The sequence below is a fragment of the Salvelinus alpinus genome, chromosome 15 (assembly GCF_045679555.1).
Source record: "Salvelinus alpinus chromosome 15, SLU_Salpinus.1, whole genome shotgun sequence".
In the NCBI taxonomy this organism is placed as follows: domain Eukaryota; kingdom Metazoa; phylum Chordata; class Actinopteri; order Salmoniformes; family Salmonidae; genus Salvelinus; species Salvelinus alpinus.
In genome coordinates, this window is record NC_092100.1 from 18,028,162 (window position 1) to 18,044,196 (window position 16,035).

General features: G+C 39.8%; 1 protein-coding gene across 1 annotated transcript in view; it reads right to left on the minus strand.

The window, feature by feature from the left end:
* The window catches only part of LOC139540476 (microtubule-associated serine/threonine-protein kinase 3-like), a 57,776-nt gene that overhangs the window by 26,635 nt on the left and 15,106 nt on the right, over positions 1-16,035 (minus strand). Inside the window, exons 3-6 of the mRNA XM_071344327.1 lie at positions 8,169-8,257; positions 7,235-7,307; positions 2,319-2,397; positions 798-955 (exon numbers count right to left, since the gene is read on the minus strand). Of these exons, the coding sequence (XP_071200428.1) occupies positions 798-955; positions 2,319-2,397; positions 7,235-7,307; positions 8,169-8,257 (399 nt within the window). The remainder of the gene's footprint in view (positions 1-797; positions 956-2,318; positions 2,398-7,234; positions 7,308-8,168; positions 8,258-16,035) is intronic.

Sequence of the window (16,035 nt, forward strand, 5' to 3'; positions counted from 1 at the left end):
TTTGAAATACAGACGGTACGATTTTCAATACAATATTTGTTTGTTTTTTGTGTTTGGACAATCAGTTCCCTCCTTGATCAAGATCCCTGCTGCATCATTTTATTTAAAAAATATATATATGTGCACTGCTGGCAATACCGTATACCTTGGTATGGGAAAGGGGATATATATTTAAGTGAATGGATTCAATCAAAATGTGCCTTCTGCATTTAACAGAACCCCTCTGAATCAGAGGTACGAGGGGGCTGCCTTAATCGACGTCCACGTCATCGGTGCCCGGGAAGCAGTTGTTGTTGGGGGGGGGGGCGGGGTTGACTGCCTTGCTGGCTTAGGGATTCGAACCAGTGACTTTTCGGTTACTGGCCCAACGCTCTTAACCGCTAGGCTACCTGCTGCCTACCGCCCAACCCCAGTAGTGAGCTTAGCCAAAGGTCAACTTGAGGCGTGCTGAATATCGGCAAATGCAAAATACTTTGCTTTACTTTGAATACAGGAATGACCACATTTGGGCTGAACACCCTTTGTCAATACTGGCAGCAGGGTTGGATTGCACAAAGCAGGATTGCTGGCTGGCTCCACTGTAAACACTCCACTGACTCAAGTTTAGTCCACACCTAGGCTCTCTCTTGTTTTGGAAGTACCAATTTGCATGTAGTAACTTCCAATGTCTGACAATAAAACTCCACAAAAACGAACGTATGGTGATGCATTAAATCTAATTTGGATGATATAGCACTTTATTATTATTTTTCAAGGACGGCTCATTACAGTTCAGGCGAGGGGTAACTGCCGGCTACCTGAGGCTGTGGGAGCGAGGGCGCATGAACGGTGAGGGTCGCACTTCCTCGTCGGCCACATTCTCCGAGCTGCGGAAGTGCTTGAACAGGAAGTGGAGTTGGTCTTGAGTGGGCTGGTAGGGCAGCTGGTGCAGGCGCTCCTGGGAGGAGGAGGAGGACTGGAGAAAAATAAGTACAGGGATGTGTTACATATTGTTCAAGGGTTCCATTGGTCTAGGTAAATGCCCACTCAAAAAAATCAACACAATATCCCACTGACATATGTAAGAGAACTGTGTTTGACATTATATTTTAAAATTCAAAAGCCAACACTTTATCCTGAAAGATGGAGGATCGGTATCGTATTTAGGACAAGAGAACGGTTATTTTTTCTTGCGGCTATTGAGGCTGAGCACATTCTTTTTGTTAATATTTTTATTCGATGAAAAGCACACACTGGCGACTTCTGGCAATCTGTCAAATTTTTCGCCCCATGAGTCCTGAATAGCAGTGATGTCCCTTTTCTGCCTGCACATAAAGAGGTCACGGAGGACCACTGACAGGCCTATTGTCCCAGTCTGACCTCGCCGCATGTGCCAAGTTTTACCTCATTAAACTCCCTAACAATGGAGGAACACAAGGCCTATTCTCATCTCATCATCTTTCTCCTACAGAATGGAGACCTTAAATTTTTCACATTGTCTCATATCGTTCTCCTACTCTGTACTTTAGTTTATTAATTAGACCATTTTTTAAAAACGAGCACACAAAACTTGAAAAAGCCATACATACATATGAGTAAAATCATGGAGGATAACACAAAGTCTGGGACTTATTTCCATTGTGGTCCTCTTGAGACAAGATGGCTAGACAGTGTCACGCAGGACATTTAGAGGGGAAAAGGAACCAAGTTAGTCTGTCAGAAACATGGACGCTGGTGGATTTGTGAGCAGAGGAGTTTGTATTTAGGGTTTGTTGAGACATATGAAGAGCATAGTCCTAATCTCTCATCAGTCGCAATAGAGCAGTGGTCCTACCCTTCCTCGGTGGAGGACACTCCACTGCTATAGAGCCCCCACACTTTCTTTCTCTCTTATAGAATACTTACACAACTGAAACTTATTCTGATGATTATGTTAATGCATAACTACTAACAATATTCACAGGGTAAGAAAAATATAAGATGAGGGCATTTGAGTGCGAACCACTAAGACACCAGACCATTGATAACGCTCTTCGAAAGCATCAAATCATATTACGAGCACAAATACAGAACATTAGCCCATCACGTCACACTTAATACATGCATGTCCTATGGACATTATCCACTGCAGGCTAGGAGTCAAACATGATGGCTCATTCAGACAGATGATGATTCCAGTCAGGATTTGTCCTGTCTGGTCACATGGTCAGTGTACATACATTGTCTCTGTCCGCCTCAGATGTATACCGTATATTATCCTATTCATATCTTGTTTAATGGTATATGTGGTGTTGTGAAACTCCAGTTTCATATGGCCCCTGTGGGGTTTAGAGACTTACAGAGACGGTAGAGCTGGGGGGATTGGTTCCATAGCCGGAAGAGGGGAGGGACGCCAGCGACCATCTTCTGCCTTCCGTTCTGGTGAAAAACGGACACACGCATTGTTATGTAACCTTGTATATTTACATATCATATCCCAAACTCCCTTATAACACGTGATGTCGTCCCCGCACTACAACGCTTTGCTGTGTCTTGTTATTACTTTGTTGTTCATGTAATATACATTGAGGGATTATGTTATGTGTAATCAATATGCACGTGTCACAGTGTATCTGGGCTGATGAAATAAAAGGGGATTTTATATTTTGGTTTGAGGAAATGTGGTTATCAATTTAAAGCTGGGCATGAGAAAAGCATGAAGGACAATATGATAAGCAAAAGAAGTACCTGTCTGTGCGAGCCATGTGGCTGAGGTCACGGCAGCAGGAGAAGCAGGAGAGATGGTGAACATGTTGAACTGTTACATCTCTACAGTCTCATGCTTAGACCAAACATGACTGTGATAGTGAGCCACTGACCTGTGACATTTCATTTGACATATGAAGTCTGACAATTGGCTTATGTGTCAGTCTTAATTTGTCTAGCCCAACACCAATTTAAAGAGCAAAGAAATGTGCATAGCACTTTTGTTGTTTCTACTGTAATCACCAGGGATATGGGTCACTGACATTAGAAGGGGCTCTAGTCCAGTGTAGTTCTTTTTCAGCCCATTTCCAGAGACATTGTATAAAACCATGTCTTTTCCTATCACGTCTGGGTTAAGAAAAATCAAATTCTCTAGATTTGCATAACCAATAATGTGATGTGCCTTTATTCTAAATCAGAGATGGCTGTTAACATCAGGAATCTAAGTGTTTACAGGTTGCACTGGAAAAGACAGGGTCGTGAATAAATGGATGTTGAGTAACTGCGAGCACACTGCTGGCCAAATGTGGTTTTGAAGAGGATCAGATGAAAGCCTACTTAAAGCAAATCGCTCCAGCTTAAAGGATTGAGCAGTTCTTGGTTGAACGTTACGACAACCGCTATCAAACGCATTGTAAAGACATCAACACACTTCAATCAACAGTCATAGACTTTATATTTATACATCTTTGCACACACACACGAGCACGTATTCATGGATGCCAAGGGAAGCCAGGATTCCCCAAGAAATGTACCAAGAAAAAAATTACATTAAATTATGTATTTTCATCTCTCAGTGTTTCATAATTTTCCTTTAATTCGCACGAGGCTGAATGTATCTCACAGGACTAAGTATACAAGCAAGCGAAAAAGTGCCCTTTTCTCTCTTTGTGTAGGCCATTTATCTGATACTGTCTGGTCAAAAAGAGTATGACATTGTTGCCGCCCTAGGCTTTGAATGCAAGCATTTGGCCTCCCTTGAAAAAAAGCATAAAATAATAGCCAATCAGCATTGAGCTAAACTGAGTGAGTTTACCTGTGAATGGTCCTGGTGCACCAAAAGAATGTGTTGAGGGACGCCAGTCTGGATTTGACTTCACTCCAACCACATCACATCGAGAGCAATACTGACAGAATTACTTGAATTCTTGCATTTCTTTGTTTTGTTGTCCTCCGGTGGCTAGCTATCCAGCTAAAATTGTCCCTTTCCTAAATTAGCAATGGTTGGCGATAAGATTTTGGACTTGTAGTTTTACTTAATTCTCCATACTGGCCAATGATTATAAAGGCGATTCTGAGCCAACCATAAATTCATACATTGTGCCCCTGGCCTGAGAGGATGGAAGTGCAATATGCACAGTAGCTAGATGTAGAAGGCTAATGTTAACTACAGTGGTGTAAAGTATTTAAGTAAAAAATACTTTAAAGTACTACTTAAGTCGTTTTTTTCAGTATCTGTACTTGACTATTTATATTTTTGACAACTTTTACTTCACTACATTCCTAAAGAAAATAATGTAATTTTTAATCCATACTTTTTCCCCCTCACACCTAAAAGTACTCGTTACATTTCAAATGCTAAGCAGGACAGGAAAATGGTCTGATTCACACACTTATCAAGAGAACATCCCTGGTCATCCCTACTGCCTCTGATCTGACGGACTCACTAAACACAAATGCTTCGTTCGTAAATAATATGAGTGTTGGTGTGCCCCTGGCTATCTGTAAATGAATAAAAAACAAGAACATTGTGCTGTCTGGTTTGCTTAATAAGGAATTTGCAATGATTTATACTTTTGTTTTTGATACTTAAGTACATTTTATCAATTACATTTACATTTAATACTTAAGTATATTTATAACCAAATACTTTTAGACTTCTACTCAAGTAGTATTTTACTGGCTGACTTTCACTTGAGTCATTTTCTACTAAGGTATCTTTACTTTTACTCAAGTATAACAATTGAGTACTTTTCCACCACTGGTTAACTAGCTAAAGTTGACCATGAAAGGAAGTTAGGCTAGCGAGCAAGCATTTTAGCCAGGTAGCCTAGGACAACAAAAAAATAAAAGCATGTACTGTATGACAGAGTCATAGAATGTTTTGTCAACATGAAAGAGAGGAGGATGGCATTGGTGTTTCTCTACAAGTAGGGTGAGTATATATATATATATCATGGTCGTATATATATCATATATATCATATGAATCAACAAGTTATAGAGCAAAAGTAATTATCACAACAAATACAGCCAAACGTTTGTACACAACTACTCATTCAAGGGTTTTTCTTTATTTTTTACTCTTTTCTACTTTGTAGACATCAAAACTATGAAATAACACATATGGAATCATTTAGTAACCAAAAGAGTGTTAAACAAATCTAAATATATTTTATATTTGAGATTGTTCAAAGTAGACACCATTTGCCTTGATGACAGCTTTGAACACTCTTGGCATTCTCTCAACCAGCTTCATGAGGTAGTCACCTGGAATGCATTTCAATTAACAGGTGTGCCTTGTTAAAAGTTAATGTATTTGAGCCAATCAATTGTGTTGTGACAAGGTAGGCGTGGTATACACAAGATAGCCCTATTTGGTAAAAGACCAAGTCCATAATATGGCAAGAACAGGTCAAATAAGCGATGAGAAACGGCAGTCCATCATTATTTTAAGACATGAAGGTCAATGCGGAAAATTTCAAGAACTTTGAACGTTTCGTCAAGTGCAGTTGCAAAAACCATCAAGCGCTGTGATGAAACTGGCTCTCATGTGTTTATTCATGGACCGCCACAGGAAAGGAAGACCCAGAGTTACCTCTGCTGCAGAGGATAATTTCATTAGAGTTACCAGCCTCAGCAATTGCAGCCTAAATAAATGCTTCAGAGTTCAAGTAACAGACACATCTCAACATCAACTATTCAGAGGAGACTGCGTGAATCAGGCCTTCATGGTTGAATTGCTGCAAAGAAACCACTAATAAAGAACACCAATACGAAGAAGAGATTTGCTTGGGCCAAGAAACGCAAGCAATGGACATTAGGCCGCTGAAAATCTGTCCTTTGGTCCGAGTCCAAATTTACGATTTTTGCTTTCAACCGCTGTGTCTTTGTGAGACGCAGAGTAAGTGAACGGATGAGCTCCGCATGTGTGGTTCCCACCGTGAAGCATGGAGGAGGAGGTGTGATGGTGCTTTTCTGGTGACACTCTCAGTGATTTGTTGAGAATTCAAGGCACACTTAACCAGCATGGCTACCAATGCATTCTGCAGCGATACGCCATCCTATCTGGTTTGTGGTTAATGGGACTATCATTTGTTTTTGAACAGGACAATGACCCAAAACACACCTCCAGGCTATGTAATGGCTATTTGACCAAGGAGAGTGATGGAGTGCTCCATCAGATGACCTGGCCTCCACAATCACCCAAACTCAACCCAAATGAGATGGTTTGGGATGAGTTGAACCACAAAGTGAAGGAGAAGCAGCTAATAAGTGCTCAGCATATGTGGGAACTCCTTCAAGACTGTTGGAAAAGCATTCCTCATGAAGCTGGTTGAGAGAATGCCTAGAGTGTGCAAAGCTGTCATCAAGGCACGGGATGGCTACATTGATGAATCTAAAATATATTTTGATTTGTTTAACACTCTTTTGGTTACTACATGATTCCATGTGTTATGTCATAGTTTTGATGTCTTCACTATTATTCTACAATGTAGAAAATAGTAAAAATAAAGAAAAACCCTTGAATGAGTAGGTGTGTCCAAACTTTTGACTGGTACTGTATCTTGTAATATGGCTTTTTTCCCCTGGATTGGCTTCCCCAGTGATTTTACCCACGCACCGCTACTGCACACACACAGCTACATCAATGTGTACTACTGTATAGACCCACACTGGACCGGAAAGCCTCTTGCTGTGAGGTTAGCAGATTGGTTGAAAACGGTTAAAACGCTACTATCCAGAGTGACTTAAAGTTAATGCATTCATCTTAAGGTTGCTAGGAGAAAAAAAAACATCACAATCATAGTAAGTAAAATGTTCCTCAATAAAGCATCTATCAACAAAGTTAGTGCTAGTAAGAAAAGACAAGCGTGAGTGTTAGTGTTGTGCAGTATACTTCCCTAACGTTAGGGGGAAGCTTGTTCCACCATTTGGGTGCCAGGACAGAGAAGAGCATTGAGTGTAACATCATTGCTAAACCCACATTAAAATGGCAAGAGGGACGCGAGCAAGCAAACGCTGAAGGGGAGGAATTAGAGGAGCCGACTGTTTCTCGACCTCTTGTGCGTGCAACGACACTGGTCGCTCCATCAATAACGAAACGCTTTTCTGTGTTTGATTAACGTAAATGTTTTTCAAGGAATGAGGACCAGGTGCAAGAGTGGTGGAGAAAAACTGGTCTACTAGAGTAAGTATGATCTGAAGGTAGAGGAAAATGGCCCTTAGAATTCGTACAAACCCACACAAATAAACATCCAGAGCTTAAGTGTAGCAGGGTCCCAAAATACCTGCGAGCGAATGGGAAGTTGAGGGAGGCACAGGTGGATACATTCCGGGGGCTGTCTAGGGGACTGCCTGCAGCTGAAAAAACAAGGGATGATTACCATCATTACATTAAATTGGATAACAAGAATAAGTCATTCAAGCTTTGTAGAAAAACCATTTTTTCAAATATTTTGAATAACGATGAAGCAACCTCTATGGAGGGAGGCACGTCTCAGCTACTGCAAGTAGCTAGACTAAATAAAATCTCAAATAGGTCTGGTGTAGGGTGCCAAACAAAGCAGCAGTTACCATCAAAGGGCATTAATCGAGAGGAGTCTATGCGCCGTTGTAAAGTAGAATTTAGTTTGTCTTTGACGGTGACTGGATTGTTTTGTACTCAAGACACAAAAGTTCATTAACATGCGAGCGGTTTGATAACAATTAAGCAACTGTAAACCAAATGAATGTTTAATTGTGCCACCTAATAAGATAAGCCTCAACATAATTGAACTTGAAAGAGAGTGTCTGCACATCTCTGACATGTAGGCCCTAGTACAGAAATCTATTCATAGGGTGCACCTGCTTGACAACTAGGAGTGATATACACTCCCATTGATTCAAATGCTGAGAGGAACACAAAAAACAACCACTTATTGAAGAGACTTCAGAATTTTCTCCTGCCCAATAACATTTATTTATCTTCCTTCCTTTCCACAATCAGCACAGCATAAATCTACAAAAACTTTGAGGCCCAAACAGACAGTGTGACAAATCGAAAATATTTATATTTGCAGTAAAGGGGTTGTTTTTTCTGCTATGTCGTAGTAGTACAGCTAACTCTGAAACATTCAAATGTGTCAATGGGAGGGCATAGGTCTACCTAGTGTAGTGCAGGCCACAAAAAATAATACGTTGGAGACAAACTTCTGTTCCTGTGATGGTTTATATGCTTCTTACCGGTGTGGACGGAGAGTGGGGAGAGAGGGCGTGACAGAGTGGGAGACGGTGTCCCCACGCCAAGACTCTTCCTGTTGCTGCTCCGGCAACTGTGAAACACAAACAGGAACAGAGATGTCAGTCACCAACTACAACAAAACACTTAAGTCAACCATCTTGCAGTGCTTAAAAAACACAAGTTACTTACGCTTTGTAAATAACAATGGGAATAGTTCAACACACTTTGAGAAAATAAACTTTGACATATGATTAGAGCAACCTTCAGGCTAACACTGCCAAACCAGGCTGCAACAACTGAGGATTTGTAGCCCAAATCCAGAAGTCATGAACTACTAGCAGGCTAGACAACCTACACAGAAGGGAAGAGTAGCACTGAGAGAAAAATATTTTATGGAAAAAAGGAGGACAGTAGCGTCCACGCACATTCTGTCCAGTCTTCAGTACCTGCAGAGAGCCTTACAGACTACTATTACAGATTGCAATAGGACTAGAGGCACACACCTATTCCTTCGACTGAAACAAACCAGAGGCCAAAGAGCATTTACCCTCAACCAATATCACAACACCTAAATAATTGATGTGACCTACTCAAGGCCTTCATCCATCCATCTATTGTAGTCAGTCTACCATTCTCACAGTCACTGCCATTCTACACCCTGCCATTAAGAAGTATATCAAAGCAGCTCTGCCCCATCAAACAGTGTTGGCATCGTGTTGTTGTTGACCTGCTGTGCCCGGAAACCTATGATGACTAGAGACTGACACTTGTGGGAATTAATTACAGGGCTGGAACACAACAGGACAGATTAATAACACGTTTGTCAAACATGACAAAAAAGTGATACCATAAAAAGGTATTTAAGCACTACAAATATACCAGTCTATGAAAAGAGTGGAAAAAAAGATAATCAAAAACAGGTTTGTTTCTATTCTGAAAGTGGCAAAGATGCACTGCTTTTAAAGCATGTAACTGGCTATGAAAGGCAGCAACAAATAGTACTTGCCATAAGCAACAGGACAGGTCATTGTAAAAAACAAAAAGGGGTGCTTGAGTATTTAATAGGTGTAGGGACAGTCGCCTAGGTCCTATGATGATCTTCAAAACTTCAATATAACCAAAAGCAACAAAATTGAAAATGGCTTTTGTTAACTGTGAAGCAACAAAATATGAGGGGGGAAACATGCATTTCACTTTGAGTATTGGCCTTGTGTATCAACAGGAGAGACAGACACAGTTTATTATAAAGACTAGAAGGAGGAGTCAAGTGAATCATCTCCTCGATTTGAGCAGAAGGGGCCCAATAAGGGTCAATATAAAGGACATAATATGGTCACATGGTGACCAATAAGGAGTGATACTAGATCTAGGATGGTTTGCACAGCATTGAACAACACAAAATGCCACGTGAAACAAGAATATGCTTATTCTGATTAGTATCATTGTTTTGAATCTCACAGACAGTAGGCGTAGTTAGATTTTTATTTTATTTTTTAAATAACAATTTTGTTCCCTTCTCGTTATAACAAACCTTAGACTTAAAACACCTTTCCATAACTGTACTGTAGAAAACTATAAATATTCACAATCAGCACATTCACTATGCACTGACCACGTTAACCTAGCTGCACCCTCTGAAACAAAAACAATTGGGATAAGACAGCGTACGACAACAATATGAATATATGAACAATAACAAAATGAATGAGCCAATGACGCGTCAACATCAACTATTTTTTCAGTTACAATGTAACAAGAAAAGTTGTATTACATTGTTTCCGAAAGTGTGCAATGGACACAATGCAACAAAGTTGCGGTCAATGTGTCCATCTGGGATGTACATCTGCACCATAGACGTGTTCTTTCAGAGACTTGTTTGAGAACGCCAGGTCAACACAAGAAAAAAGCCTAAAAAATAACAATACAAACACATTAAAATGTCAATAATTTGTTTCCGTTGAGCTTGGCTAAATAGCTAATATCAACCTACCTTTTTGATCGTTTTAACATCGCTCCTGATACAAAATGCAACTTGTTTTGGATTGGCACTGCGGTCCAGCAACTTGGATCCGACATAGTGGATGTTGTTTAGAACGAAAATAACGCTAATTCCAATCCAAAAGAACAGAGATTTCTAAACGGTAGATACAGGACCCCGGGTAGACCCTTCATCGCTGTGGAAGTCTTTTGTGTTGGAATAGTTAGCTAGTTAAATAGACAAACAACCTCATTCAACTAACTGCTTCATGATTGATGAAGTCAGCTTTCGGTTCGAACGTCGCTTTATTTTGTCTCATATCCAAGCACCTACATCTGTTGGTTAATTGTCCCTAGTTAATGAACATGGGCTCCTAACTCTCTCTTCTGCCAGTACTACATCGTTGACTGATGTGGCCTACCATTCCCACACATTAGACTTCTACGACGCTGAAAACGGATTGTTGCGACGATGAGGTAGGTAATCGATGTAAAAGGGATATACCATAGTCGTTCATGCGAAGGGGGGAAGGGGATAACCTCTTGAAAGCCCCCATTGGCCGTTATGCTACCAAAAGTGGTTCATGCCCATTTCTTCTTCTTCTTCTTCTCTGGTATATTGGCAATCACACAATGTAATGTGCATCCTGCCACCTTTATTTTTATTTAATTTTATTTCACCTTTATTTAACCAGGTAAGCTAGTTGAGAACAAGTTCTCATTTACAACTGCGACCTGGCCAAGATAAAGCAAAGCAGTGCGACAGAAACAACAACACAGAGTTACACATGGAATAAACAAGTGTACAGTCAATAACACAATAGAAAAAAAAGAAAGTCTATATACAGTGTATGCAAATGGCATGAGGAGGTAAGGCAATAAATAGGCCATAGTAACAAAGTAATTACAATTTAGCAGATTAACACTGGAGTGATAGATGAGCAGATGATGATGTGTAAGTAGTGATACGGGTGTGCAAAAGAGCAGCAAAGTAAATAAAAACGATATGGGGGATGAGGTAGGTAGATTGGGTGGGCTATTTACAGATGGACTATGTACAGCTGCAGCGATCGGTTAGCTGCTCAGATAGCTGATGTTTAAAGTTAGTGAGGGAAATGTAAGTCTCCAGCTTCAGCGATTTTTGCAATTCGTTCCAGTCACTGGCAGCAGAGAACTGGAAGGAAAGGCAGCCAAAGGAGGTGTTGGCTTTGGGGATGACCAGTGAGATATACCTGCTGGAGCGCATGCTACGGGTGGGTGTTGTTATCGTGACCAGTGAGCTGAGATAAGGCGAAGCTTTACCTAGCATAGACTTATAGATGACCTGGAGCCAGTGGGTCTGGCGACGAATATGTAGCGAGGGCCAGTCGACTAGAGCATACAGGTCGTAGTGGTGGGTGGTATAAGGCGCTTTGGTAACAAAACGGATGGCACTGTGATAGACTACAACCTACTATGCAGGATGTAAACAGCATTCCCCAAAAAACTGAACAAAATACCCCAAAAATTATGAAATAAACTATATCAAACAATTTTTCTGTTAAAAAAAAAAACATATCTGATTCCTACACAGGCTCAAGGGGAACCTGGGAGGGTGGGTCTTCCGACGCCAGTACCATTTAAAAGTCTTCAGACGTGAAATCCTTAAGTCCCAAAAATGTTCTGCCGCAGCCATAATAATGTCCGGTTCCTTAGACTTCTTTGAGACTTGTGCTGTACAGTTTATAACTATGGCAATGAACGCAACAAAATCCACCTTTTTAAGACACAGGGTATATTTTGCCTGGCAACAAACATTTACTACAAGCTGTGGTGTATCCACTACCATATCTTCACTAACATCACTTGTTTTCTCAATTATTTTAATCGCCTCTGCATAGGAGATCCGATTGACCACTCTAACTTTTGCCACCTCAATCTCCTTCACCCTTACCGGGCACTCCAGGAACTCAGGATCATGATCCCCACCACAATTGCAACACCGTCATCCTTCTGCACACTGTTCTTCAGTATACTCTGTTTGTCTGCACACACTTGAAACATGGCCAAATCCTTTACAATTCTTACACTGCAGTGGTTTGGGGACGAAAGCTCTTACAGCGTATATTACATAACCAAGCTTCACATGCATAGGTATTTGCTCTTCATCAAAAAACAACAGGACCGACAGGATTTCAAAGTAATCAAAATGAAATATAAATAAATTAATATATAAAATTCATAAACAGCCTAATTAAATACCACATACTCAACATGAAATTAAATAAATAAATGCAAATAAATACAAATGTATTGCATCAAATGGATGAATAATTCAATTCAATAACACTTGAATAAAAAAACATCTATGAGGTAGGCATAGGCCTATAAGGTTAGGCTAAAACCAATTTGAGACTGTTCCTCTGACATAGGCTTCTTTAATTCATTACATTTAAAACCAATTGCTGCTTCCATTCTTGTGTTGAGCATTAAAACATAAGGATCTCATATTTATTTTAATTCAAGACGAAAATCAGTTTTGCAAGGAACTGGGAGATCATCAACATAGGATAAACCTTTTTAGTGTAATGAGTTTTCATTATAAATGTCATGTTAATATAAATTGTCAGTACTTTTTACATTACATTTTAGTCATTTAGCAGTTGCTCTAATCCAGAGCGAATTACAGTTAGTGCATTCATTTTAAACTAGGTGGGACAAACACATCTGTCCTCAATAAAGTACCTATCAGCAAAGGCAGTGCTAGTAGAGGGGAGGGTGGGAGTAAAGAGTGACTGTTAGTTTACGGGAAAAAAACTATCAGAGTGCTATTGACTGACACAACTAACATCTGGGTGTGGCTCTGGTGTCAAGTGTTTTATGTCATTAGGATTTGTTTCACACGTCTTAACCAGCCACAATGGTGACAGGGTCCTCCTAGAGATCAGACTCTTTTAAAACAATGCCATGTGTTTTGAGGTAAGCCTAATGCCCTGTATGTCGACCATGTGTATTACATTGTGACTACATTCTATGGGAGTTTTTTTGTTCTGCAGATTTGTGTCTTTGTGAATTCTTATTGTAAAAAGAAATGCCTGTGCCACATCTCTTTGTAAGTTCCCAATCATACAAATCATGCCATAATTGTATTTTGTTTTTTTAATACCCTCACAGTTTGTGTACTGTAAGGGATACAATGAAAAAACTTAAATATTCACAAATTAATGATTTAGGTATGATAATACATCTAAGAGGCAGATTAATTAACCATGGGAGATACTTAATTCATTATCTTATTGTTGAAGCCTAGTGAAGTGTATCTTGTGATGAGGTAAGTGCTGAAGTCTCTGTGCTAATACAAAAGGCCAGCCTCTCAAATCAAGTGATAAATGAACACACTTGTACATCTGAGAGGGACTCAACTGTGTGGCATGATACATACATTTGTTCAACAGACCTTTGACAAACAGGTAACATTTGCTAAGTACTCCAAGGGGAAAATTATCTAAAGTGATGCAGTTAAATTAATAAATGCAGTTAAATTCAGAAGTAGACTGCAAAATAACAAACATACAATATGAACACCTGCTCTACATTATGAACACCTGCTCTACATTATGAACACCTGCTCTACATTATGAACACCTGCTCTACATTATGAACACCTGCTCTTTCCATGACATAGACTGACCTGGTGAATCCATGTGAAAGCTATGATCCTTTATTAATGTCACATGTTAAATCCACTTAAAATCAGTGTAGATGAAGGGGAGAAGACAGGTTAAAGAAGGATTGTTAAGCCTTGAGACAATTGCGACATGGATTGTGTATGTGTGCCATTCAGAGGGCAAATGGGAAGACAAAATATTTAAGTGCCTTTGAACGGGGTATGGTAGAAGATACCAGGCACACCAATTTGTGTCAAGAACTGCACAACTGCTGTATTTTTCACGCTCAACAGTTTCCCGTGTGTATCAAGAATGGTTCACCACCCAAAAGACATCCAGCCAACTTGACACAACTGTGGGAAGCATTGGAGTCAACATGGGCCAGCATCCCTGTGGAACGCTTTCAACACCTTCTAGAGTCTATACTCTGATGAATTGAGGATGTTCTGAGGGCAAGGGGGGGGTGCAACTCAATATTGGGAAGGTGTTCTTAATGTTTTTTACACTCAGTGTATATTGCATGCAAGTGTAAGAGGATGCTTTTCTCCTTTCTTGACCCTAGCTCTATAGAAGAGCTTCAGGCTACTGTTTCGAGGTTGAAATGTTATCCTTGTTCTGGGTGCCAAGATAATGGTGGGCGTCTAGCCGATATGGTTATTTTCCTGGAGATGACAAGCGACTTTATAGTGCTAGGGAGCCTGGGATCTATTCTGCACAGGAGCAACTATGCAATCCGAGATTATGAAGCAGGACCAGAGATTCGATTTTTTATAAGATTACAGGTAAGGGAGAGTGGTGTATATTGAGGCAAAGAGTTAGTTGAGACACCGCTTGTTCCTAGGAAACCATACACAAAATTAATAATGTGACCAAATACTTAGGAAGAGCTCATCATTTTATGGAGCCTGTGAAGGAAGAAACCACATAGTGGTAAGCAAGTTAGAACCAAAAAACAGATTTTCACAAAGTCAAATGAAAATAGGTTTCATGATGCTTGTATTTAAACCAAAGTAGATTGTTTATACATCAGTTGAGGTATCTATAAGCTACAGTTGAAGTCGGAAGTTTACATACACCTTAGCCAAATACATTTAAACTCAGTTTTTCACAATTCCTGACATTTAATCCTAGTAAAAATTCCCTGTCTTAGGTCAGTTAGGATCACCAGTTTATTTTAAGAATGTGAAATGTCAGAATGATAGTAGAGAGAATGATTTATTTCAGCTTTTATTTCTTTCAACACATCCCCAGTGGGTCAGAAGTTTACATACACTCAATTAGTATTTGGTAGCATTGCCTTTAAATTGTTTAACTTGGGTCAAATGTTTAGGGTAGCCTTCCACAAGCTTCCCACAAAAAGCCCTGACCTCATCCTATAGATAGTTTGTGGGCAGAACTGAAAAAGCGTGTGCGAGCAAGGAGGCCTACAAACCTGACTCGGTTATACCAGCTCTGTCAGGAGGAATGGGCCAAAATTCTGAATGTAGGCATACATTTAAGTTATACAATATACCACACCCCCAATCCATGAATTAAACTTTGACCTACTGTACAAGCACCATCAACCACTCAACTTACCCTGTCCCTATGCTCAATTTAGCCCATACTTGGGGTAACTTGTGCCAAGAGACCACTTTTTTTGGACAAGCTATGGTTTTCAAAACTGTTATGTTTACATTAATTCTGATAATTTCCAGGGATACACAACATGCTGAAATATATGTAGATCTCTTTGTTAGAATGAAAACTATATTTCCCTTGATGTAGTGATGCTGAATGTAAAACTGGCTCAACGTACCCCACTCTCCTCTACATTAAGTGTCAATCATATTAACTAAAAGTAGAGTTTGGAATTCCTAACTTGAGGCCAGTAGGGAGGGATGATAAGAGATGTCCTGTGATATTTTGGCTGCCTTTATGATATGGTGCATGGTGGGAGGTCAAAATACTTTAAAAGTTGGAACAAGGCCTTGATAAAACTTTAATTGAGTTAAGGGTAAGGAATGGGTGGTGTAGAGATTTCAGGATAGTATAGAGAAACAAATTGATGCACAACACTGTAAAATAGTAGAATCTTAGATGGTGATCAAATAAATAATGTAATTTAAACAAAAATTAAGTTAATCTGTAATCTTAAAATATCAACAGTTCCTCTGTTAACAGAACAACATTCTTGGTCGTTTTGCCAAATTAACAAGATACAGATATGATCTATCGCTATATATTACAATAACCTGGTGCTCGC